This window comes from Miniopterus natalensis, chromosome 8 (genome assembly GCF_054644295.1).
Source record: "Miniopterus natalensis isolate mMinNat1 chromosome 8, mMinNat1.hap1, whole genome shotgun sequence".
NCBI classification, from domain to species: Eukaryota; Metazoa; Chordata; class Mammalia; order Chiroptera; family Miniopteridae; genus Miniopterus; species Miniopterus natalensis.
Window position 1 is genome coordinate 148,646 of NC_142088.1, and position 26,347 is coordinate 174,992.

Consider the following 26,347-nt stretch of genomic DNA (forward strand, 5'->3'; position numbering starts at 1 on the left):
CTGACCGCCTGGTCCGCCCCCGGCGTGACCTCGGGGATGTGGGCGGGCCCTGCGCCCCGCCCCGCCCCCCGGGCCTGCCGCGGTCACGTAACGGCGCAGCCCGGAAGGGTCGGCCCGCGGGCGGCACCTGCGCCCGCTGCCCCCGCCCCCGCGGCCCCTCCGCCCCGACCCCCGGCGGCCGCGCGCACTCACGCCCGCGTCCCCGACCCGGCGCAGCGCCCGCCGCGGTCCTCCAGCCGCCCGAGCCAGTGGGCGGGGCGGGCAGGACTGAGCGTGCGCACCACCGCCCCGCCCCTCCCGCAAACCCCGCCTCCAGGCCCCGCCCCTGCCCGCCAGCCCCGAGGGGCCTCCCATGCGCCCTGGAGCGTGGCGGCGTCCACAGCCCCCCACTGCGAGGGCCGGGGGGGGGGGGGGGGGGGGGGGGGAGGGGCGCGCCTCGGGGGGGAAGGGGGGGCCTGGGGGGCCTCGACCCGCGTCAGGCACCGCCCAGCAGGGGTCTCCGCACACACTCCCTCTGCTCCCCGAGGGCCGGTGCCACCGGCCACGTAGCACCCACTCCCCGGGCGGCTGAGTCCCAGCTGCAGGCACCTTCCCCACAGGCTGTGCCCAGCCCTGCGGGACCCAGAAACTCCAGCTTCCTCCCTCGGCCTCCAGGCTCGGGGGGTGGCAGGTGCCTCCTGCAGCTGCTGTTCCCTGGGCCCGCCAGTTCCACTTTCCTGACTGCTCCAGTCCTGGTACCAGAGTAGGGTTCACCTCCCGCCCTCTGGCTCCCATGGGTCCTGCCGCGGCATCTCCAGTTCTCAGCGTCCTCCGTGAGGCTCACAGGAGGGGTACTCTGTGGTGTCCCGACGATGGGGCGCTGTGGCCAGCTGACGACAGACAGCAAGAGTGTTCACAGCATCCTGACTCGAGGGGCACTGACGGCATTGCCCAGAACAGCAGGGCCCTTGCCAGGGGTCCAAGAGTGCCCCTGTGCTCGGGCAACACTGCTGCAGCTGTAAATTGGGGGTGTTAAGTACATCCCATGGCACCTTCCTGCCAAGGATGTGTTTGCTTTTGCCTCGAGGTCTGGGCAGGGAGAAGACAGGGTGACCCGGAGACTTCCACCTAGCCCTTGCTGCCCTCAGGGCCCCTGCTCACAGGTCAGTCACTGCAGGAATCCTGTCAGCGATCAGGTGTTTCAGTGATGCAGGCAGGCCCTGGGAAGACAGCCACTCAGACTAACCTGACTTCCCACCCTATGACCCTACCCCGTAGGCCCTCACTCTGACCAGTCGACCAGGGGCATCTGGGACCTCTGGGGACTAGTAATGTTGGGAGCAGAAATATGAATCATGCTCTGTTAACCATGATTGTTAGCTGTGGTTACAAGAAACATTAATGTTTTGTTAACTGATTGTTCTAATTAGAAAAAGCACTTTCTAACCTGGCAGGGAGTTGTGCACCCCAGGACATGGGAGTTTACCTTGGTCCATTCTCTCCTTTTCTTGGAAAGATAACCTCCCCCCACCCAAAGGGTACCTGGAGGTGCCCCACCCTTTTGCAAACCCCCAGCCCCCACTACCTGTAACCTGGGACCATTATACCTTGCCTACTTCCCCATGCCTGTTAACTCCTACTTCTTACTTTCCCATGTGATCTTTGTCCTTCTGCCCAATATAAGCAACTGGCGTATGGGGGGCAGGTTAGTGCAGATTTTCATGGATGACCCCCTGCTCTCCCATATTGCTGGCAATATTGGAATAAACGCTCATATACCATTCAACCCTGTCTCTGCTTAAATGGCTCAAGTGGTGACAGGCAGCCAGGACCCATTACTGTCCGGTTTCAGTACCAGTTCAGAAACACTGAGGATTGCCACCCCTACCCCAAAACAAAGAGCTGGTGTTTCCTCTAACCAGGGTCACCCAAAGGAATGGCTGCAGGTGCCCTTGGAGTGCTTGGAAAGGGACAGCCTGGTAGACTCCAAATCTGTGAATGGTTTTCACCTGGAAAGTGAGGCTGTGCCTTTCCATTGTGGTGACCACGTTGGGTTTCTGGACCCTGACTGTTGTGGGGGAAAAGGGGCTACATACTAAACCTGAAAAGCGAGCGCAGGGCAGGCTTGCGTGGAGACTTAAAATAACCACAAAGGATGGTCTGAAATTAAAACTTTTTAAACTTAAGCAGTTTATGGAGGGTAGTCATGTCCTAAGGCAGTATTTTTCCTTCACAAAGGTTAATTTTCACCCCAACTAGGCCCCTCAGCTTGTATTTGCATCTGAGATAACATACCTGATTAACACAGGCCTTTGCAAAACAAAGTAACTTACCCTTTTTCTGGGCCCTCTGCACCAGGGCATAGACCAGGAATCTTCTCATTGTTATTATTATCTAGTTAACTGTTGACTGTTAACTATCCTGCACCCACCTAAGTAAAAGAAGGGTCTATCATTTTACTTTCTATCCAATCCCAGAGGTTTCCTCTCTTTGTTTTCTCCCACCTCCCTAATCTATCACCAGTGGATTTCCTGTAACCCACTTGTGTCTTCTCCTTTGATTGTAACCTATAAAGCCAGGTGCAGAACTGCCATTCTCAGGAGCAACCTGTTGAGATTCTGCTTGCCAGCAATTGTCCATAGTTCAGCTCAAATAAACTCACCAAAAAAATTCTTCACAGGTCTGAATGTTTCTTACATTAACACTGTTAACTCTCAGGGAATGTCCTAAGAAATAGTTGGTCCCCAAAGGGGCCCTGACACCCCCGCAGGTCTTGATGGCAAACTTGTTCCAGACAAAGCACATCAAGTCTCCATACAGCAGCTCACAGCACTCTTATCCACATGTCTTTCTGTGAGCCTGGGAACCAGCTTCTGACTCTACAACACAGCTAGGGCCCACAGCTGGTCACTGGTGGAGGTGAGGCCAGGGACCTACCCAGGCTCACGGCAAGCAAACAACTCTCCTCCAGTTCACCTCACGTCCCCTTCAAAATTCAACGCAGGATGTACTCATCACCTCTGGACACAACGCTGGAGTGTATCATTTCCCAAAATGATGTGTTCTCTAATGTTTGTTCCAAAAAATACTTTATTTATTAAACAATATATCCATAATCTATAACATGATCCAAAAATACAGATATACATCTTTACATTATTTAATAAAAAGATTTACAATATCTTTCCTTTACAAAGGGAACATAGATAATAATTCCTTGAAAATAAAAGGTAACATTCACGTTAAAGCTGCATCATCTTTTTGGATGAAATGTGGTAAAAGTAACCACCACAGAACACATACGTAGGGAGAAAGACACTTCAGAGGACTGTATCCTGAATGAGAACATTTCTTCCCATTTTAAATGCCTCTCACACAGGTAATGACAACTAATCACTGTTCACTAAGAACTGAGGAAAACCTTAACTCTGCAATGCCCATGAGAAGTTTCTGAATCCTACGACGGGGCAGGCCCTGGCTATGGCATGTGGACAGTGTTATTGCTCAAAGCAGCCCCTGCCAAGGGCTGCCAGGAACAGGGCAGGAGGCAAGTGCAGGTGGCAGCCTGGAACAGCACCGACACACAGCTGGCTGCTGTCCCCACGCACCCCAGCACACCAAGCCATTACGGTGCACACAGCTGCGCACCCAGCTTCCAGAGCCCTGGCCAGTCTGTCTCACACCCACCTGCCTGGGGCCCAGCCTGCACAGTGGAGACAGTCACACAGGCAGCCCCAGCCAACAGCTCCACTAGCACAGCCAGAGATGTGAGACTCAGCTTAACGAACTGTCTGTGCAGATGTGTCCTGTTGGGCAGGTCTCTCAAGCGCTGGCTGAGCACACAGCACCGAGAACAAGAAAAAACGGTTCAGCTTCTCCTCCAAGCAAGATACTTCTTCCTTTACCAGTAAACCCTGGCCATAGGGGCCGCACCCTCACCCGCTGGGCCCAGCCCAGATCCTGCAACCGAAGGGACGAGGTTGGCGCCACAGCTGTCCCCAGGATCAGATGTGGGCAGTCAGGCCGTGGGGAATACAGCTCTGTGTGCTCCACTCGTCCTTGTGGGGCCAGAGCTGGCCAGGGGGCATGACATTCTCTCCCAACCAGACAGCCACTCTTCCGTCGTTCTGACTTGGATGGTATTAAAGGTCAGGAATGGCGTCCAGTCATCATCCAAACAACATCCTCAGGGATCTATCATGCTCGCATTTTCCATTTTCTTCAAAGCTGTCTGCATATTATTTTGGTGATATTATTGTAACTGGCAAAAGTAAACACTAGAAACCGATAAGCACAGTAACTTACAAAAAATCGACACACAGGATGCTACACAGTGACAAGCAGAATGACAACACTGAATTTTAAACAAAAGCTTAAGACCAATGCTGGTCGTCATTCCTGGGAAATATGCGCGGCCTCAGAAAACCAGGTGATCATCAAAACTAGCCAGCCACCAACCTGCACCCACAAACCACTGTGTTCGGTAGCAAGTGGGTGTGCTCAAAAATGACATGCAAACATTCAATCAGCTCCCAAAGAACCACCACAAGCTTACTGTACTTACCCATCCCCTCCGCAAAAACTAGTGAAAGAGTGAAGAAAAAATTTCCACAATTGATTCCCCACAACCTTTGAACACCTGTAACATAGAGCTAAGTAACTAAATACAAGTGGGCCTCGTGTTCCCGAGTCTGAGTCTCAGGTGCGCTCCCAACTTCTTCCTGAGCAGCAGGAAGACATGGGTTCTAAGAAAGCGCATCAGGCCTGGACCCACCAGGGACAGGCCAAGGCAGCTGCTGACCCCCACTCTAACCACCAGCCCGAGACTGGAAGGGGCACACAGGCTGGAGTGACCCGCCTGCAGTCATTTGGAAGCAAGTCCTGCTCCCTTGGGTGGCTCTGGAAAGGACAGCAGTCTGGACACAACCTGCACAGGATAAGACTCGCTGAGAACCGCAGATTCCAGTGGACCCTCCTGCCCTCTGACATCTGCTCTCGTTAGCTGAATATTAACTCATTTGCCGGCAGTGGCCGGTCTAGGACGCAGCTTCACCAGTTCCTCTGCCCCGTTCCCTCTCCTTGGTGAAATACTGGAAGCCAAGAGAGGACGTGGTACACGAGGCCATTGGAGGAAGCAGACGGACCACTCCAGAAGACTCTCTTCACCCCAGAGAAGAGACGCTTCGGATGCTGGTCACTTCACACCTCAATCCCATCTCCCAGGTTTCTTTTTCTAGCAAGAGGAACCCTGACTTGTCTGAACCGCGCGGGGTGGGTCTCGGAGAGTCCAGGGGCACTCCCAGAGGTCACACTGCAGGTACCGTCACAAGTGGATCTCAACATACCAAATGTATGCGATGTCCCCGAGTACCAAAGAGACGGTTCAAAATCGGTTTGAACACTGGTTAAACAGAAAGCACACTCTAGTTTCCTAGCATCATTCCAGAACTTCAATGTGGCACAAGAAATTCACAAATCACATCACATAATTGTATCCCCTGGGAGACAAGGTGCTGGCCCAGTGTCACAGAAACAGGTTCAAAATCGGCTCTCAGTAGACTGGACTCACTTCACACACAGACCCACTGTCTTCATGCAATTACAATAATTTTGTCTTCACAGTAAAAACATCCGGAATTCCCAGAGAAACGGAACATCAGCCAGTCTGTCATGCCATCACCCACTGGTGCTGGTTGTGGCACTGACGGCCGTCTACCAATCCAGAGCTGTTTACTCCAGACAGTAAAACCTTAGGAGCTGGCAGTTCAGATTAAAGGGCAGTGCACAGCCAAGTAGAGCTCCTCCTGGGGAGTGCAGCCCTTTCTGCGCAGCTGCCGCTCAGAGCGCAGGAGGGCGCCTTCCGGCAATGTCCACCAGACTACAGACCGTGTACACGGCGTGGACGATGTACACCAGTGGCGTGGGCTCTCCGGGGGAAGCCCAGGAAACTGCAGACCACGCAAGGCTCACACCTCTAGCTGCAAAGTGATGGCAGTGTCTGCTCCCAGCTGGCAGGTCCCACTGCACCCAGCATGCCGCACGCACACACCCACGGAGCCACACGGGTTCCTTGTGGGACCGCCGTGCTCAGTGCCGGGGTCTGTACAACAGTCACGAGAACAAGTCACTGGCAAGTGCCCTGAGATCCTCCTCGGTGCAAACAGGGCTCAGGTGGGTTCTTGTTGATTTTAGGAAATATCCAGAATTACAACTGGCCACTGAGTTATTAAATATTCAAAACAAGGTAGTTTTAAGGTGAAGGTAAAACACTGCAGCGTGACCAGAGGAGTGTTTCAGCTCGCTCTCCTGCCGGCTCCGCCTCTTCCTTACTTCCTCCTCCTGCGCTCCTGGACACACCGGGGACAGAACCTGCGTCGAGAGAGGCGCAGCATCAGCCCTTTGCAGGTTTCTGTCAGCACTCGGGAGGCCCAGTCCTGCTCCCAGTGAAACAGCCCCAGAAGAGTTCCGGAGCCTCAGACCGAGAGCGCTCTCGGTCACTCCTGGACCATGGCACCGCACGGACACAGGGACCGTCCATGCTGCTCTCCCTAGCAGCCCTCCCGAGCTCCCTATCAGATGGCAGCTGATTCCTGTGTGGCTGAGCTCACCCAGGCCAAGTGTGTGCTAGTGAGTGGGCCCTGAGGAAGCCTCTGTCCCTGCTCCTGCCCCTGCCCCCTGCCCCTACCCCTGCCCTCTGGCCCATGCCCGCCAGCTGCCCTTGCCCTGGCTGAGCCCTGGAGAGAGAGCAGCAGTGCCCAGCATCATGCTCACACACAGCACACACAGCAAGAGCATGACGGTCGACTCACATCTCACCTACAAGAAGAAGTCTCCATACTCGGGGATCAGGACAGCCAAGATGGGGCCCCACCCTGCCTCAGGGTTCTGCCTGCCCTCCCAAAGGCAAAACTAGTTTCCAAGCCTGCTAGACTCCTTCCACCAGGAGCCCACAAACACCTCAAATACAGCAAGTCCAGAATCAAACCCCTCCCGCCTCACATCCCTTCTAAAGGCTCAGGAGCTCCCCACCTCATAGGCAAGCCTGCCCATCGGTCGGCCTCCTCAGCCCAATGGGCCGCCTAATTTGCCAGGGCTTTGCCTGCGGCCCCGTCACAGTCCCGCCACCCACGCCAAAAGGCTGTCAGGGCTGCTGCTTCTGACTCACTGCCATCCACTGAGGACCCAGGATAAGTCCTGTCTGCACAAGAGCAAATGCACCATCACACCCAGGCACACCCAGGGAGGGCGACATCCCCACAAATGCAGCCTAGAACACGTGTCAGTCTTTAGCACAAGTAAATAAAACCGGGTTTTTACTTAAATGACATCACAGGGACACCTGAATTCCAGGATGGATATGAGCACTGTCCTCCTGGGCACGTACACCCCTGAGCAGGAGCCTGACACTTGGTCCCATCCCTTTGATACTGTCCTCGCAAACTTCCCCAGCAGAAAAGAACCCCCCACTTCTCATTTTTATTTAGGGTTATTGCTACCTGACTCAAGATTCAGAATGGCCATTCTACGGAAAAGTAGGTATTATGCAAGTATAACAAAAGATGCCCCAGGTGAGGTAGGCAGCAGATGGTCCTCACCAACTTGGCTGGGGACACAGGACTGGCATGTGACACAGCCAAGTCCCCGCAACCATCCCCAGAGCACCGGGGGCCCGAGCAGGGACAGTCTCACTAGGCCCAGCCACCCCCACCCCCACCCTCACCCCGTTGTCTCAGAGGAGACAGAGCAGTGCCCCATACTGACCATTTTCCTTTGGGCTTCGTGGTCAGGTCTACACAGGCAAAGTGAAACCACTCGATGGGACACTGCAAGGTGGGGGTGGGGGGAGAGCCACAGTGAGCACTTGGCTTGCTGTGTGCCGCCAACCCCACCCCACCTGATACAGGACCCAGCCTGGGGTTCCTCCCATAGGGGGATGCCACAGTGTCCCGCTTCCCATCTCAAGGCCCCCGAGTCCTGTGGCAGAACCCCGCCACAGCATGCCCAACACTCACGTCTGGATTGTCACAGCCGATCATCTCCCCGTAGGACACCTGGTGGCAGAGGCAGTAGGTGGGCTCGTTGGGGTCCACGGGCATGTCCAGCACATCGGAAGGATGAACGGACAAGATAGTGTCAGTGAACTCGGACCTAAAGGGACACAACAGCACTAAGCAGCAGGTAATGGGGCCGCATCGCCCCTGTGGTACCTGACAGGTAGGGAGGCAAAGGCGCAGAGACCTGTGAAGGGAAAAGCACTCGTCTCTGGGCATCAGGGTCCAGGCTACTCGGGCACATGGAGCCATCTTGTCTTGGTCCCTCCACCTGGATAGGACCTGCTCCCGGGACTTGCCCTCACCCCAGGTCGACCCTCCCCAGTCTCCCGGGGAGCCTCTTCCCCCACCCCAGGGGAGGCACCCTAGAACCCTGCCTGGATCCCACCAGACAGGTCCAGGGGTCTGAGCAGGCTTCCCCTCACCAGCTCTCTCCCCATCCCTCCCACGACAATGGCTGGCACCTTCCCACCCGCATCTGCACACACCTTCTCCACCCCAAAACCCACAGAACCCACCATCTCCTTCACCCTCCCCGGAGATCTAAATCTCAGGAGCTCCCCTCTGCTCACCCAGCTGCCCACTCATCAGCAGGGACACTTCTAGCCACAGCGAACTTCTCCACCCACCTGGGAAGCAGGTCTGTCGCCGACCACCCTCAGCTCCCCTTGAGGTTTCTAACCAAAGGCCCAGCCAGGCCCCCGCTGTGCCCACACTGCCCTCCCTCCAACCACTGCCCACAGCTCTGCAGCGGGGCAGGTGGGACAGTTGTCCACCTGTTACAGAGAAGGGATTAGGGCATTTACTCTTAACATGTTTCAGTATTCTTGAAATAAAACGACAAGCTGCAGGACACAGTATGTTCCCGTCAGTGCAGAGACCCATCCCCAGAATACACGTGTACACGGGCACATGGGTGCTATGTGTACTATTTCACAGGGCAACGGGGCAGAGGGGTAGCTGAGCAACAGCCACAGACCAGGGCAACACCGACATCGTGACGTGGGAGCCATGTTTCAGAAGGTTCCATGTCTTTGAGTCACATACCAGGCCCCATATGCCCCAGGGCGCCACACAGTAACCCCATACATGCTGCCCACCCCCCAGCATGAGTGCCCCCATGCAGGCTCCAGGCCCGCCTGAGTCTCCTCCCTCTGCTCTGTCTCTGGGGATAGGATTTTCTATTTAGAGAAGACGCATAAATGTCACAAGAGCCTGACCCATCCACATGCGTTAACCCTGCTTCGGGGAGCAAGCACGGTAGATCTCAAACTCGGACGCTGGTTCCTTGCTACATCAAAACCTCGGTTTGTCACCAAGGCCCATGACACTGTCACACCCACTTGCTGGCTCTGTCCTGCCTCCCAGGTGCTCGCCTGAGCAACCACACATACTTGGCACGCTCCCGCTCTCTCTCTGGCACTCTCCACACTTCTGCACTGACTTCATATCAGCTGCCACCTGAGCCTCGCCTGTCACCCTGTGTTCAAGGGTGGCAGCAAGAGAGGCTGGAGGGGCTTAGGGGGCAGTCTGGTGAGCCACCACCTCGCCAGGGGTGGGGATCGCTCCTGAGCCACCTCCTTTCAAGTCTCACCAGAGGGGGCTCCAGGGCAGTGGGCGCTCATGCTACCCCTAGGGGGAGGCACGCAGGAGGTTGCCAAGCCTGACCCTCGGGCAGGCTGCGAGAACCCGCTATCTATGGTGCTGCTCTGTTTCAACATCTGTAACCCGAGACAGTAACAGCACCACCACTCAGGGTGGCCATGGAGGAAATGGATTCACACAGATGTGCAAGGTCCAGCCTGTCGTCCCCTCCCCCCCGTCCCCCCCCCCCCCCCCCCCCCGGAGCTCCGCAAATGTCTCCACCCACGGATTCCCCTTATCACCTGCACAGGGGCAGCCAGCCCAGCAGAAAGGTGAAGCCACACACTCCCTCAGAGCTGTTAGCGGTCACCATGCACACGCCATTAGGACTCAGGAAAGCTGCAGCCCTGCCATCCCAAGTGCCAGCAGAGACATGTGGGTCACACTAAGGTCTCTGTAGCTCAACCAGTGCACCCTGTCAGGGAGGCTCCCACTGCACCAGGCAGCTGGGGTCTTGTCCCCTCCGAGGGGACCCTCTGGTGAGGAAGAGACAAATGGGAGCACCTGTCCTTCCCCAGAAATGGCAGAGTACCTTCAGGTTCTGAGCAGCTGCTGCTACTACAAGTTAAAAAACCCAAACCCAACAAATTGCTAACACCACATTTTAAAGACAATAGAAAACAGGAGTAACAAATGCTGGATGCCCTAAGGCCAGGGAGAGGCAGCAGCCAAGGGGGCAGGCCATCCATCTCCTGGGCTTGGCCAAGGCCCTGCAGCCCACAGGGCCACACAGAGCTAGCACGGCCACCAACCCTATAGGACCCTACACCCACAGCAGCTGTGACCCCAGTCTATTTACTGAACCCAGGGACCACGCAGAGGCTGCTCAGTGATAGCAAGGCAAAGTGAAGGTTCCCATCACATCCTCGGGGAAGGGGCCAGCTCTCCCAGACCTGCACTGACTGTGGAAGGAGGTTTACCTCTGTACAAGAGATGAGAAAGGTACACAGCCAAAGTGCTGAGGGCCCTCCAGGCAGCCTTTCACGAGGCAGAAGAGATCTCTGGGTTCTCAATCAGGAACCAGAGGGCTTCCCCTCAGGACCAACCCTGACACCAGAGGGGACTGGGTCTCAGTGAGGGGCAACCTGCCTCCACCCTGCTCAGTTTGCCTGGACCAAGTAGCAAACGCCATAGGAAGGAGCAGAAATCTCACTCCCTAGGCTCCTCTATCTCTAAAGTCAGACGACAACAAACTATATGATGTGAAAGAAACAGGAAAACACGACTGATGACCAAGAGAAACGCTGGCCGGTAGAAGCAGATACACACGTCCCGATGTTAACATCAGCAGACAAGGTCTTTAAACCGCTATCAGAGCCCGGCCAGTGTGGCTTAGTGGTTGAGCATCGACCTAGGGTCCAGGAGATCACAGTTTGTTCCTGGTCAGGGCACAGGCTCAGGCTGCGGGCTCGATGCCCAGTCGAGGGGCGTGCAGGAAGCAGCTGATCGATGACAACTCTCTCATCACTGATGTTTCCATCTCTCTCTCCCCCTCCCTTCCTCTCTCTGAAATCAATAAAGACATTTAAAAATATAAAAATAAAACAGCTATTAGGAAGAAAATATGAAAAACGGATACAAATCTGGAGACTTTTCAAAACCGAACTAAAAATGTATTCAAAAAAGGAATCAAATGGGTGTTCTAGTACCAAAAATACAATATATGAAATTAAAGACGATCCCACCACCTGTAACTGACGCAGCCTCGCTGTTCACAGGAGTAACAAAAACGTCCACCCAAAGGCAGATGCCTTTTCTGAAGCAAGTTTCACAGCCCAGTGTTAATGTCCTGCCACATGTACAAAACTTTGGCTTCACAAGAACACGTGCAGACTATCATGTCCAGTCAAAGGTCAAACTGAACTCCAGTGAGTGTAAGGAGGACAAGTGCACTCTGAGCTTCAGTAAAGATGCTCTCGCCAGGTTTCACGTCCTATCAGCAAATCCCGGCTCTGGAAACAGCAAGTCAAACAGTCCTTCAAAAGGAAAGGCACAGGAGAGAGGCCCAGGAAAACTTAGGCACTAAAGAGAAAGAAGAAAAAGAGACTTCTACTTCCGACCGTGACACAGTAACAGGTACCGATCCTGCCCTCCTACTGTGAGCAACGAGAAAACTAGAAACTATACAAAACAACTTTTCCAGACACTGGACAGACGGCACACAACACTGCAATCCTGAGAAGGGGAAAAACAAGGGGAAGACTGCAATCATCTCGGCACCTTCCACACTCCAGTCCAGAGAGAGAAACCAAACAGCACAAGTCAAGAATCAGGGACGGCAAGGCTGCTGGAATTTGGGGGCAGGGTGCTGGAAAGCAGGATTTAGAGAGAATATGATCCAGAAATCTACACAGGAACTTTTTTTTGAGTTCTTAGCTAAAAACTAAGTTTTCTGTGCACAGGCTGAGTATGCCCAAGACCAGGCAGGGTACTGGGCAGCTGTGCGCAGCACAATCCCCAGAGCTCATGTGCAGGCCGGACGACATTCGAGTTCCAGCCTCAAATGGAGACCAGGTTAAACAGCCAGGGCATTCAGAACAGAATGCAGAAGAGTCACACCTTAGCAGTAGGGCTTAACCAACCCTAGAGTCAAGGCCACCCTAACCTGCGGGTTAGCAAAATACAGCCTGTAGCTGGCTGCCTGTTTCTGTCAACAGAGCTTCACTGAAACACAATTTCACATAAGACAGCAGAGTTGAGTGATCACAACATAAACAATATGGCCCACAAGCCTAATATTTACTATCTGGACCTTTAAAAAAAAGTTTTTTGCAAAGTTTAAAAACAAGCCTGCAAAGGATAAGGTAAGATCCACGGACGATTTTACTACTGACCAAAATTTTAAAAAAATAAAAATTCAACGCCTATTAAGTGAAGGCAACAAGATCCAGATATTCAACAACATAAAAATCACACTGTCTGGCATCCAATCAGACTTACTAGACGTGTGAAGAGGTAGGACAACGTGCCCTGTAGCCAGGAGAAGAGCCGGTCGATGGAAAAAGACCTGCCAACCTCACCAGCAAATCCTATGTTAAATGTGTACAGCTTCTGGCAGTTCAACGACACCTTACTAAAGTGGTTTTTAGATAGAACTAGACCTGGAAATGACACAGATAGGATCAGTAGTTTATAAAATGCCACTGTAAATACACATATTCAAAGATATATTGAGAAAAATATGAATGTAATATGACAAGTAGGAGGTATAAAAAAAGAAACAAACCGAAATTCTTGAGAAGAAAATCTCTTAGATGAATGATTCACACTAAGGATACGATGATTAAATTAGACACAAAGGGGAAAAAACTTGAAGACAAAGTAACAGAAACTATCCAAACTAAGCACGGAAAGAAAAACGCAGATAAGAAAATACTCAGGGCCTCGGTGATCTGTGGGAAGAGACCAAGCTAACAGACATACATGTCAATGGGGTCCCACAGAAAAGAGAAAGAGCAGAAACACGTATTTGAAGAACTGCCTGAAAATTTTCCAGATTTGATGCAAATGAGAAATCAACAGTTCCAAGAAGCTCAAAAACCCACAGCAGTAATTATAATTCATCATAATTCAGCTGTTAAAAGTTGCTCAAAAAAACCCTTAGAAGCCGCAAAACCAAATAAAGCCACTCATATAAAGAACCCAGGTAAGAGTCAGCACTAACTTGTTATCAGGATCACACACGACGGAAGACAGTGGAATAATGTCTTCAGTGCTGGGAGAAAAAGTCAACCTACACTTCTGTTTCCTCCGAAAACATCCTTCAAAAGTGGAGGTAAGACAGTCTCAGGGAAATAAAAGCCAAGAGCCGACGTGCACTGTAAAAACCTTAAAGGGAGTTCTCTAGGCAGATGTGAAACGACACCAGATGGAAATTTGCATCGACATAAAAAATAAAGGGCACTGGAAATGGAAAATAGGTGGTGTGACTGTAACACTTTTTCTTACATTTTAAAATGTGTTTAAGATAATCAATGGTTTGACCTAAAGTAGTAACACTAATATATTGTGAGGCTCATCCCATGTAGAAGAATCTTGACAATCGCACCAAGGCCAGGAGCAGGAAGGGAGAACAGGTGTGTAGGCTCTTATGCTAAACATCTGAATAGCCTAAGCTTTACAATGAAAAGGCAGAGATGGTCAGACTAGATGAAAAAGTAAAACTCAGCTATTTGCCACCTTCAAGAAACTCACTCTAAATACAAAAATACACACATGCTGGAAGTTAAAGAACGGAAAAAGAAGCTGCTGCCATCAAAACTCACCCGCAGACAGCGGGAGGGGGCTGCGGGACCATCAGGCAGAGTAGACTTCAAAACAAAGACTGTTACAAGGAATAAAGAAATTTCATAATGAAAAAGGAGTCGGTTACTTTTCTTTACGCATGCGTAGAACCAAATAACAGAACTTCAAAATACATGAAGCAAAAACTGACAGAACAGCACGGCCGGCGTGGCTCAGTGGCTGAGCATCGACCTAGAATCCAGGAGATCGTGGTTCGATTCCCAGTCAGGGCACATGCCCAGGGTTTAGGGCTCGATCCCCAGCAGGGGGCGTGCAGGAGGCAGCTGATTAATGACTTTCATCATCGATGTTTCTCTCAGCCTCCCTTCCTCTCTCTGAAATCAATAAAGACATGTTTTTAAAAAACAAAAACTACAGAACAGAAAGGGGAATCAGACAAAATCACAACGAGAGTTGGAGATTTCAACAATCCTCTCCCAGCCAGAGAGAACACTTGCCTGGCTGTGGGATTCACACTCACAGAGCATGACACCCAACCACAGGGGAACACACATTCTTTTCAAGCACGTACGAAACTTTCAGCACACAGACCATAACCTGTAACACAAGTCTTAATCGACAATAAAGGATTTCAATCACAGAATGTTCTCTGATCACAACAAAACTAAAATAGAAATTGAAAACATAAAGTTACATGGAAAACCCAAGATTACTTTGAAACTGAGAAACCTACTTATACATAAACTATGGGTCAAAGAAAAACTACCAAGAAAATTTCAAAATATTTTGAATGGAATAAAAAATATATATATATCAAAATTTGTGGGATGTAGCTAAAACCAAAATTAGATGAAAACTTATAGCTTTAAATGCTTGTCAGAAAAGAAAGGTATGAAAATCAATGATCTAAATTACTTCTTAAAAAGCGAAAAGAAAAAGCAAAGTAAATCCAAGTAAAGAGGGAGGAAGGAAATAGTAAAAATAAGAGCAGAAATAAATGCAACAGAAAACGGGGGGGAAAAAAAAATCAATGAAACCAAACGCTAGTTCTCTGAGACAATCAAGACAAAGCGAGAGAAGACATAAATGACCCGTGTCAGGTCTGAAAGAGTGGTCATCTGTACAAATCCTACGTCAAGAGGATCACATGATGCTATAAACAATCTGATGTCAACAAATCAGGAAACTTACATGAAACAACAAATCTTTGTAGACACATTACCAAAACTGACTCAAGAAGAAATGGAAAGCCCAAATGGTTCCATAACCTTAAGAAACTGGAGGCAGCATCAACCGGTGTACTTAACATGGGGACATCTTACTGCGTGTAAGTCATTCCTTAATAAAGTCCAACTCAAAGGTTAGCATCCAGGAGTGCACTCGTGGGAGACAAAACTAGAAAGAACGAGTGGCCACATGCTATGTAAGCGTTGGGTCGTGCTGCTCCGGGGCAGACGGAGGGGGTCATGGCACCAACAGGCTTGTCGAAGGGCTCCTGCAGCTGTGGGTCACCACGAGGCCCCGGTTACAAGGACGCGCCTCTCACCGCAGTTCATTCAACTACAAGTTCTGTGTCGTGTTCTGCATCCTTGTAGTGCTTTACAACGCAAAGGCTGGCATCTTGGTGTTTTTAAAAGGTAAAAGTTGCCCGGCTGGACATGGCTCAGCAGTTGAGTATTGACCTGGGATCCAGGCGATTGGGGTTCGATTCCCGGTGAGGGCACACGCCTGGGTTGCGGGCTCGATCAATGACTCTCTCATCATTGATGTTTCTATCTCTCTCTCTCCCTCTCCTTTCCTCTCTTTGAAATCAATAAAGATATATTTTTTAAAATAAATAAATAAATGGTAAAAGTTTAAACGGCAGGTTTAATAACCAAAACTTTTCCATTTTTTGTCAAGACCTAACTCTTCTGACCTCGCCCCAAAACTGTCAAATTCGTCTCCACAGAAGCCAGCTGACATTTTATCATTTTCTCTTTAGTCTAAATATCACTTCTGAGAAGCGACGCTCCAGCACGGGGAAGGGGGTCAGGTGGGAGGCTTTACATGAAACATCCTCAAGGTCAAGTGAAATGACGTGTGTTTAATAAATGCAACCACACAACAGTGACCGTATACAAAACGACATTTACATATGAAACGATCAACTGATACACAGGCAGCTGCTGAAGGGCGGCTTAGCCCCAACTGTGAAGAGTTACATCTCTCGAGAGGCAGGCGCACGCTCAGAGAAGGGGCTGTGGTGCCAGGCCGATGCTCCCGCACGCGGGCAGGCGGGCAGGAGCAGGGGCCCTCCCTGGAGTCATCGCCTACCCTGCCGCTCACCCAGGGTGCATCGATGACTGAGGACTGACGGGAAAAGCCCTCGAGCCACAGCCACGCTGGGCGTGTAAGCGCTTCCTCCAGGGCGGCTGCTACCCTGCTCTTTGAGGAAAAAGAGAAAGAAAAAGGCGTCTCACCCTCCTTTGTGCTTCTTTTTCTTCGGAGTGTCTTCTTCTGAGGTCCTCCTGCCTCGCCCCCGGGAGCTCCTCTTCTCCTTCTGGCTTCGACCTTCTGAAAGACAACGAAGACCCAACTACTGTCACAGAATTCACTAGAGAAGGACACGATGCACCCAAATGTGATCTTCACCACCAGGTTCCTAACACTTATCAGACAATTCTTCAAGTCACCGTAGTTGAAAGTAACGGAATAACGAGAAACGAGACTTGCTTTTTAGCCCCCGTCCTGCAGAGCTCTCAAAGTCGCTGCCCTCCAGCTTGTCCTTCAGGTCTGCTTCAAAGCGCGCCAGGTCCGCATCAAGCCTCCGAATGTGTTTATCCACCTGCACAGAGGATCTCACACGTTGCATTTAACATGAATGCAAACAGCTGGAGTCACAGCCCAGCACCAGCCCACCAGTCCCACTGCCCAAGCCTCTGCCAAGCCTTCCGTCATCAAAGCTCTGCTAAGGCGAGGCCTCCGTGCCAAAGCTTTGAGGGTCCTCTTGAGACCTCAACCAAACAAATCCTGCTCAGGAAAAACCACAGGTCAGCAGCACCATGACATAGCTGCGAAACGCAGTGCACTAGGGGTGAGGACATGTGAGACCAAGTCCTAACTTAAAAACCTGAGGAACGCAGATCTTACACAGAACAACAAAAAAAATGAAAACAAGATTCCTCTAGTGCTTTGCTATGGTACGAGCTGGGAGGGAGAGGGCACTGCGGTCAGGGAGGCAGACGGCCGCGCTTGCTCCCCAAGTCACAGCCCGCCAGGGAGGAGCCACGGTACCTCCGTGCAAGGTAGGCCACAACCTCAAGCTCATTTTGCATCAAAGAGAAAACCTGACTCAAGGAACTGATCAGCCCGGCCGGGCGTGGCTCATCGACCTAGGATCCAGGAGATCAGGGTTCAATTCCCGGTCAGGGCACATGCCCAGGTTGCGGGCTGCAGCCGATTAATGACTCTCTCATCATTGATGTTTCTACCTCTCCCTCTCCCTTCCTCTCTCTGAAATCAATAAAGACATATTTAAAATAAAATAAAAAGACAACTGATCAAACACAATATTTCAGGAAACAGGCTGCTTACTCTAAAGATGCAGCAGTTGGGGCATCACAATCCCAAATACAAGCGTTAAGGTCTCCTTCTAGAGTATTCTTTCCTGAAAACACATTACTTCAGGTTTTTAAGAAATCACTGTCGTTTGTCTGGGGAGGTGGGGAAGGGCATTCAGAGATGTCACACAACGTGCCTCATGGCTCCGGCCGTGTGAGCTCTGAGTGAAGCTTACTTGAGAGGAAACAGGACACAAATTGTAGGACTCTTCCTAAAGCTGATCAAAAAGATGACTAGAAATCTCTATATAAAAATGGACGGTTTCTGCAGCCAAATAAATAAGCAAAAGGGCAGAGAAAACAAGACGCAATCAAGGTCTGGGGTGAGTGACGCCTGTCTGTACGCCTGTGGAAACATCGCACTGCCAGAGCCTGAGCTGCCCCATCCCCAGCCGCCCCTCCACCATCTCCTAGGTGTGCATGGCCAGCTGCACCTGGGTCTCTGAGCAGCTCGCCCCCACCCCCCAACCCCCTGGCCCCTCACCATCTCGTAGGTCTGCATGGCGAGCTGCACTTTGTCGTCGCTGTACTCCTTGCACTTGCTGTATGCACTCTGGATCTTCTGCAGGTGCTCTACCCGCTGCTCTGCGGACAGCGTCTTCACTGTGGAGATGTACTCCGCAGCCAGGATGTCGATCTCCGCTTTCTTATCTGAGAAAGAAATGGCTGAAAGCTAGTCCCTGCACAAGATGCCAGAACATGTTCACCAGATGGGCAACAAATGAAGCCTGACAATACCAAGTGTTGGCAAAGTGACTGACACGCACCCCGAGGCACTGTGGGTGGGGACACAGTGGACACAGCCCTCCACAGGCAGCGTGTCCACAGGCAGCATGGCATCACAGAGCTGGGCAGACGCTCCAGCCAGGACAAGGTGCCCAGGCAGTGCTGTGTACGACTGCTGTCCCAGGAGCATGCATTGTGCCTGCTCTGACTTTCAAGAGTTCCTGTTTGAACAATGAAGTGTGTGTTCACCTTACCTACAACCTGGCATACTACTCTTAGGTACCCACTCTAAAGATTTAGATGCCAGGATACACATGGGAAAACATCCATAACTGCAGGAAACAAGCAACAACCCAAATGTCCAGTCCTCAAAAAGAACCAGCTGCTGCTACACGGAGCAGCACCGATTAATCCACAAAAGGTGACCATGAGCAAGAAAAGGGACACACAAAGGACACCCTGTGTGGCTCATCAACGTCCAGGTGGGACAGACACAACTCTTAACTCTGGTTTTGAGGTGGGAGAATGCCTGCTGCAGGTGGGACTCAGGGTGGTGGCCCTGGGGGAGGGTCACACAGATCTTTTAAAAGAAAGGTAACAAATATTTTGACTGCATGGAGAGGATGATGCTTACAGATGTGACTTGAAGATGTTGGAGAACCCAAGGAACTAAGTTTGGTTTAAAGTATCAGCACTCTAAGATACCTCCCGAAGCCACAGCCTAGGGCTGGTCCACAGCCCACTGCACTGGGTCCCCTGGTCACCCAGTGCTACCCCAGGGTGCCTCCTCTTCCCGGCTGTACTGAAGGCCTGAGCCCACCTTCTGTCCTCTGGTCCAGCTCTCGCATCAGCTGGAAGTTCCTCTGAAGCTCACAAGGAAGGTTCTCGATACCTGAAACACAGGGACGTGGGCTTCTCAGGAGCAGCACACAAGTCTGCCTGCTGGGCCTTGAACCTGCAGACATAGCCAGCCTACTGCCTTCTCTCCGTTAGGGTTTGAGGAGGACGAGCATTAAGGTGTCCCCACCTATCAACACTGGTAATGGGCTCACACACTCCAGAAGCTGCCAGAAGCTAGAGGGCTCAGAGGTGCACTTAGAAACATGCTTCCAGTAGTCAGGAAAGAAGGCCGCAGGACTCCCCCGCCCAGACACTCCGTCTAGATTACCCCACCACAGCCGCCCAGTCCAAGCCCGGCGGTCCTCTTTGATCTTTCCCTCCTTACTCTGAAGTCCACGCCCTGGGTAGTGCAAACCAGCATGCAGTAGGACTTTATGGAGAGATGAAAGGGTTCTCTGAGCTGCCTCAAAATTCGGGCACTGGCCACACAGGGCTACTGGGCACGTGAAATGCGCTAGTACCGCTGAGGGACTGAGCTTCTAATTTCACTCAGGTTTAATTCATTTAAAGTTAAACAGGCCGTGCTGGACCTCACAGGTGGAGGACCCTACGCCATGCTGCTAACCTGTGCCCGCTGCCATCCTCCTAGTCCAGGCCAACGTCCCCACACACCTACACAGCCACAACAGGACTCCTGCGTCCAGTCTTGGCCCCCCTCTACTCTCCATGTGCAGTGATCATTTCAAGAGCTCAATCTAATCTTTAGAAGCTGATGCTTAAAGCCCCAGTGCTCCCCAGCTCCCCAGAGAGCCGTGAAAACTCCCTGAACAGCCCCCAGGCTCACCGTGCCCTCCCCAGACCTTCCTGCTCTGTCTTACTACCCAGGGCTCTGCAGGACAGGGCCACCCCCCCTGCTTTTGAGACCTGCTGGGCTCCTTCATGGCCCTTAATCTTCTATAAACTTTAAAAGAACCCACCTGCCCATGTGATAGTAAGTTCCAGCAAAATGGAGCTGTCTGCTTTCCAGGAGGTGCTCAAGGAGCAAGCAGGTGCCTCCTTTCTCAGCCTTCACATTCATGTTCCTCAGACCCTCCCACAGGGCCCACTAGACAGGTGGTGGGACAAAGAAGGGCAAACCCCCGTGCTCCCTAGCAGACACCTGGGTGCAGGCCTCTAGTGACAATGGGGGGCTCCCCTCCATGCGCTCTCCCACCAAACCAGTGCTCAGGATGGGCGAGGAGAGCAGAGCTAATGACCAGGATTGGCTGACCCACCTGGGGAGAGCTGACCCCACTGTCTCCCCAGATCCCTACTCAGCACCTCAGGTGCGGTGCTCAGGCCATGAAAATCCCCAGTGCAACACGGCCCCACGCCCCAGCCAGAGCTAGGCAGACCCAAACTGCGGGTGACCTTGACAAGCTACTCCGCCTCTGTGAAATGCGGGGATAGCCATCTGCTCAGGAGTGGTCAGGAGGGGCCACCTGAGCTACAGACGGACAGAAGGCGCCCTGCTGGAGGAGCCTCAGCCCTGAACACCTTAATCAGTCCCGGAAGTACCCCTGAAAAGGCAGGCACCCCGGGAGGCCCTGCAGCCAGCACCGCCTCCCCATCTTCCAGATGCACGAGGTGAGGCTTGGCGCCCGGAGCCCCCAGACCTGGGCCACCTCCTGGACCCGAGCGGGCGGCAGGCTGAGACCGAGTCGCCGCGGGGCGCGGGAGCAGGGCTGCGGAGGGCGGGGCCTGCGCAGGGGGCGGGGCCCGCGCAGGGGCGGGGCCTGGCCGGGCGGGGCCGCCGCGGGCGGGGCCTGTGCGAGAGCCGGGCCGGGCCGAGAGGCGGACCGCGCGCTGGCCCCGCCCCGCCGTGACGCACCGAGAATTGGCGCGGCCCTGTCGGCGGACCCGGCGCCGCACCCCCCGCGCCCGACCCTTGTACCCGCCCCGCCTCGCGTGCGCCCCGCCGCCCCCGGGCCGTCCCGCAGCCCCCACGAGCCCCGGGGGCCGCGCGCGGGCCTTGGCGCTCGGGGGGAGGCGGCGGCGGGCAGCACGGGGCGCTTACTGTCCAGGTAGTGCTCCAAGTACATGGCGGTCGCCATCTTCGTCCGCGGCCGCGCTCCGGGTCTGCGCGGGCGGGCGGAGCGCCAGGCGGAGGGCGGGGCGGGTCCTCACTATTAATGAGCTGCGCCTGCGGATTGGCCCGCGGGCGGGGCGGCCGGCGGCGGGGCCCGCCCCCTGGCTTCCGGTCGGCGGAGTGCGTGCGCGGTCTCGGGGAGCGAGGGCGGGCCGGGGGCGCTGGGCGCCGGCGGCGGGGTCGGGCCTGGGCCGCCGGATGCCCCCTGGGCCCGGGGGGCGCCGAGCAGGTGCGCGGAGGGGTGACGGACGTGGTCCAGCGGACGGAGGGTCCCCGGAGCGCCGCGGGTGCGCGCAGAAAAACGGGGTTCACGGGCTCAGCAGGTGTCGGTGGGGGTCAGGGAGATGCGCGCTGGCGCCGGCCGCCGGGAGGCCCTTCGTGGGGGTGGGAGAGGGGGCTCTGCGCCACCCCGCCGGCCCCCCAAGCCCGAGGGATGGGAGGAGCCTGGGCCCGCAGCCCCGCCCCCTCCGCGCGCGATGTGGGGGTAGCCTGTGGGCACCCACGGCGACCGGAGCAGGAGCCCCTCTGGATGCCCGTTGGGAGAGGCGCCCCGCCCGCGTGGCCCAGCTGGTTGAGCGCCCTCCGCTCTAACCCGACGTGGGTTCGGCGCCCCCGACAGGGCACGTGCCTGGCTCCTGGGCCCTCCCCGGGGGGCGTGCCGCGGGCGCCGAAGGATGTCTCTCTCGCATCAATGTTTTCTCCCTTCCTCTCGCTCTAAAATCATTCAATAAAAAAGTGTACCCCCTTCCTTTCTTCCCAGTATGGAGGAAAAGGGCCCACATACTAAACCTGACAAGCTCAGGGAAGGCCTGCTGCATGGTGGCCTTAAACTCAATTCAGCTAAACCACAAAGGATGGTCTGAGATTAAAGCTTTTTATTTACGTAAAAGCAGTTTATGGTGGATAGTCATGCCCTAGGCTAGAATCTTCCCCAGCAAAGGTCAATTTTCACCTTATTTAAGCCTGTCGTCTTTTTGCATCTGTGATAACGTTCGTTTGGCATGTCAAAGCAATTTTCCGGACCCATCAAAGCACAGGCACTGCAACAGAGCAAAGACCACAAATTCCCTCGCTGTTACTGAGTTAACTGTTGACTGTTAACTATCCTGCACCCACCTATGTAAAAATATGTTTCTATCACTTTTTTGTCCAGTCGCAGAGGTTTCCCCGCTTTGCCTTCTCTTGCCTCCCTAATCTATCACCAATGGAGCTCATGTAACCCATGTACATCTTCTCTTTTTATTGTAATGTATAAAATTAGGTGCAAAATTGGCATTCTCTCAAGCCATTGAGTTTTTTTGTTTTTCGGCAATTGCCGACAGTTTGGCTCAAATAAACCGACAAAAATTCCCTACAGGTTTGAATGTTTATGTTGATACCTAAACTCCAAATTTCAAAAAGTGGAAACATTTTTGTCAATTTTACTTTCATTATAAAAATTCAAACTATCCAGGAACTTAGGAGTTTTTCCGCCTCTGGAAGGTGCAGGACTGTGATTATCTTGTTTGCCTTTGAATCCAAATGGTAGCAGTTTTGCTGTGTTCTTTTTGGCCCCATTTAATGCTTGATGGGAAGACGCCCACACACATGCATACATAACTAAATACTACCCGTATTTTTTATTGTCTTAAGTGGCTTTTTCTTAAATTAACAGACTTTATTTTTTAGAGCAGTCTTGGGTTCACAGAAAAACTGAGAAGACAGAGTTCTTGTACACTCCACAGAAACATGAACACACTTCCCCCTAATAATATTTTGTATTGGTATAGTACAGTTATTACAATTAATGAAACAATATCGATACATTACTAATTAAAGCCTGTAGTTTACATTAAGGTTCACTCTGTTGTACAATTTTGTTAAGTATCCATCATTACACTATCATACAGAAGTTTCTCTGCCCTAAAAATCCCCTGTACTCCACCTGTTCATCCCTCCTCCCCACAACCCATAGCAAACACTGTCTCTATAGTTTTGCCTTTTCCAGAATGTCATATAGTTGGAATTATTCAGTATGTAACCTTTCAGAGTTTCTTTCCCTTAGTAATATGTACATAAGTTTCCTCCATGCTCTTTCCTGGCTTTATAACTTCTTTCTTCCTAATGGTCAAATATTTCATTTTCTGTATGTACCACAGTTTATTCATTCACCTACTGAAGAACATCTAGTTTGCTTCCAGGTTTTGTCAGTTATGAATGAAGCTGCTTTACTCATGCATGTACAGGTTTATAATATTTCTTAATTGACTTTTTAGAGGAAGGGAGAGAGAAACATCAATCGGTTGCCTCCTGCACGCACCCTGAAAAGGAATTGAACTTGTCACCTTTTGGTGTACGTCACAGTGCTCCAACCAACTGAGCCACACCAGCCAGGGCTACAGGTTTTTGTTTAGACATCATTTCAATTCCTTTGGGTAAATACCAAGAAGTGTGATGCTGGAAAATACTTTAAGATTACATATAATTTTATAACTTCCAAAGTGGCTGCCCAATTTTGCATTCCCACCAACAATGAATGCAAGTTCCTGCTGCTCCACATCCTCACCAGCATTTGGTGCTGTCGGTGTTCCGGACTGTGGCCATTCTAATAGATGTGTAGAGGTACCTTTTATTTCCAATTCCCTAACCACGTGATGTTGAGCACCTTTCCACATGCGTATTTGCCATCTGTATTTGTTCCCTGGTGAGGTATGTGTTCAGATCGTTCGCGCATTTTTCAACCGGGCTATTTGTTTTCTTCTAGATGAGTAATACTACCCACTTTTCCACTATGTACATTTTTTACTTAATATGCTTCATGAATTCTGGCCACATTTTGCTCAATTCTGCATCATCCTGTTTACCAGATCTATTTCATTGTGGTGTACCACCCTTTAACTAAAGTTCCTTGCAGACGTACAATATTCATATAGCTGTATTTGTCACAGTTACCTATTGCACATAATAGATTACCTGAATAGTGTTTTAAAAACACCATTTTATTTTAGCCCACAATGTTTGTAAGTCAAGCATTCCAGCAGGGCTCTGCTGGATGATTCGTCTGTGATACCATAGAGATGACTTGGTGGCTAGAAGGCTGCATTCAGTTTGCACCGTGGGTCAGAGCGCCTACATGTGGCCTCTCTAGGCCAGGGGTCCCAGGTGGCCGGTGGGGGCTTCCAAAAAGTTCTGGGAGGCCCTAGTAAAAGCTACAGGACCCTTGTGACCTCACCTTGGTTGTCCCAAGAGATTACCTCACAATATTCTATTGCTCAAGCAAGTCTTTGGGGCCATCCCACATATAAGGGGAGGGAAAATTAGACCCCGCCTCTCAATGGCAGGGGTAGCAAGTGCCGTGGCTATCTCAATCTACCACATTGTCTTATTAGTTCTTTGGCATAAATGCTTAGGAATATTGCTGACTCAAAGAGTTTTTTGGTTTTATGTTTTTATTGATTTTAGAGAGGGAAAAATGGGAAAGGGAGAGAAGGAAACATCAATGAGAAACATGGGTCAATTGCCTCCTGCACATCCCCTACTGGGGTTTGAGCCTGCAACCAGTGCATGGGATGGCGCTCAACCAATTGAGCAACACAAGCCAGGTCTCAAAGAGCATTGTAGCGTGAAGAGACCCTACTTGGACTGCTCTGGGAAGACTGTTCTAGGTCAGGCTGAGACCAGTCAGGGTGGCAGGGCACAAAGGAAACTGAGTATGCAGGTGCAAGGGCTCGTATTGCCCATTTTAGGGCCACGAGGTCAGGACTGGTGGCCTGGAGATGCTGCAGAGAGACCAGGAAGGAAAAGCTAAGAACTGCTAAGGTGCTGACATCATTTGACAACATTTGCCATCACTGAGCAGCAGCAGCTCTTGGCTGACTCATCTGGACTTTTTGTTAAGGGAGATAATTAAATACCACAGTTAGACTGATATTCTGGGCGGTGCAGTTAAAGGCATCGTGATAAAAAAAAAAAGAAAAAGGCATGACATGTTGGAAGAGGTGGAAGCAAAGTTGCTTGTTGTAGTTTAATAACAAACTTTACTTGTGCTGGCTTAATTTCTGCAATCAAAAGGGCGCCCCAGCTCCAGCATGGCTCAGTGGTTGAGCATCAACCTAGGATCCAGGAGATGGTAGTTCGATTCCCAGTCAAGGCACAGGCTCAGGTTGCAGGCTCTGTCCCCAGTGGGGGGCGTGCAGGAGGCAGCCAGTCACTGACTCATCATTGATGTTTCTCTCTCTCCCGCCTCCCTTCCTCTCTCTGAAATCAACAAAGACATTTTTTTTTTTAAAAGGGCCCCCCATCCCCACCCAGTATGCAAGGCCCCCTCCATTTTCATGGGTGACTAGGCCGGCTGTGTATTCGCAAATGCTCCTGGGACACTGCTTACCTACGCGGCTGTATCCCACTCCGGGATCCAGGGTGGAAGAGCAGCCCTGGTCGTGCACGAGACGCTCGCGGGCAGTCGAGGGGAGGGCGAGCCCAGCTGCTTTCAGGCTTCTGCCTGCGGTTACTTTATAGCAGAGCCTGGAAGTCACGTGGCCACGCTCGCCACCAGGGGAGGAAGTAATTGGAAACAGTGTAACCTGTCACCCTTCCCACGCTCGGAGCGAGTCCGGGGGAGGGCCCGCCCGGAAGGCAGTGCGTCACCGGGGGTGGCGCAGCCACTGAACCGGGAGGAAAGCGCGGAATGGCGCCGAGGGCCCGGCCGGGTGCCGAGCGGCGGGCGGCAGCCGCTGCCATTCTCAACCCTGGAGGCGGGCCTCGCGGGCCTCAGCAGCGCGCTAGGGAACAGCCGGGGATTTCGCGTCCACCCCATTTCTGCGGCGCCCACCTCCCCAGAACTTTGGAGTTTGTACCAGCGGCCTAACCCGGCGCGACACGGAAATTCTGGAAAAAGCAGTTCCTGGTCTGAATGTTTGTGCCCGGACAGTGTGACGGGCCTCCGGGTGACAGGGTTTAGACGGGTCCGAGGGCCCGACCCTCACGTGCGGACCGCGCGCTAGTTAGGAGAAAGGCAGCACCCCAACTGCACAGCGCCGCCCGGAAAAGTGCCGCGCAGCCCGACGTCCCTGCGGCCAGCGCAGCAAACACTGCCGAGCGCCTCCTAGAGGCCGGGGCTCGTCTCAACCGGGCGAGTCGCCTCCTCCGGCACG

The 26,347-nt window shown here is 52.4% G+C and overlaps 1 protein-coding gene across 1 annotated transcript; it reads right to left on the minus strand.

Moving 5' to 3' along the window:
- Nucleotides 1-2,534: 2,534 nt before the first annotated feature.
- Nucleotides 2,535-21,212, minus strand: ING5 (inhibitor of growth family member 5). Its single transcript, XM_087819452.1, has 8 exons — nt 21,144-21,212; nt 19,068-19,139; nt 18,006-18,172; nt 16,635-16,746; nt 16,382-16,475; nt 7,992-8,127; nt 7,741-7,802; nt 2,535-6,348 (listed from the first exon to the last, which is right to left on the minus strand). The coding sequence occupies exons 1-8, from the start codon at nt 21,178-21,180 to the stop codon at nt 6,306-6,308; spliced, it is 723 nt and encodes a 240-aa protein (XP_087675578.1). The 5' UTR covers nt 21,181-21,212; the 3' UTR covers nt 2,535-6,305.
- Nucleotides 21,213-26,347: the final 5,135 nt, after the last annotated feature.

Coding starts and splice junctions, on each gene's coding strand:
- ING5 (XM_087819452.1), bottom strand. CDS start 21,180: ATGGCGACCGCCATGTACTTGGAGCACTACCTGGACA. Junction 16,476..16,634: donor TGCAGGACGGGGGCTAAAAA/GCAAGTCTCGTT, acceptor GTTGTCTTTCAG/AAGGTCGAAGCCAGAAGGAG. Junction 7,803..7,991: donor TCGGCTGTGACAATCCAGAC/GTGAGTGTTGGG, acceptor CCCACCTTGCAG/TGTCCCATCGAGTGGTTTCA.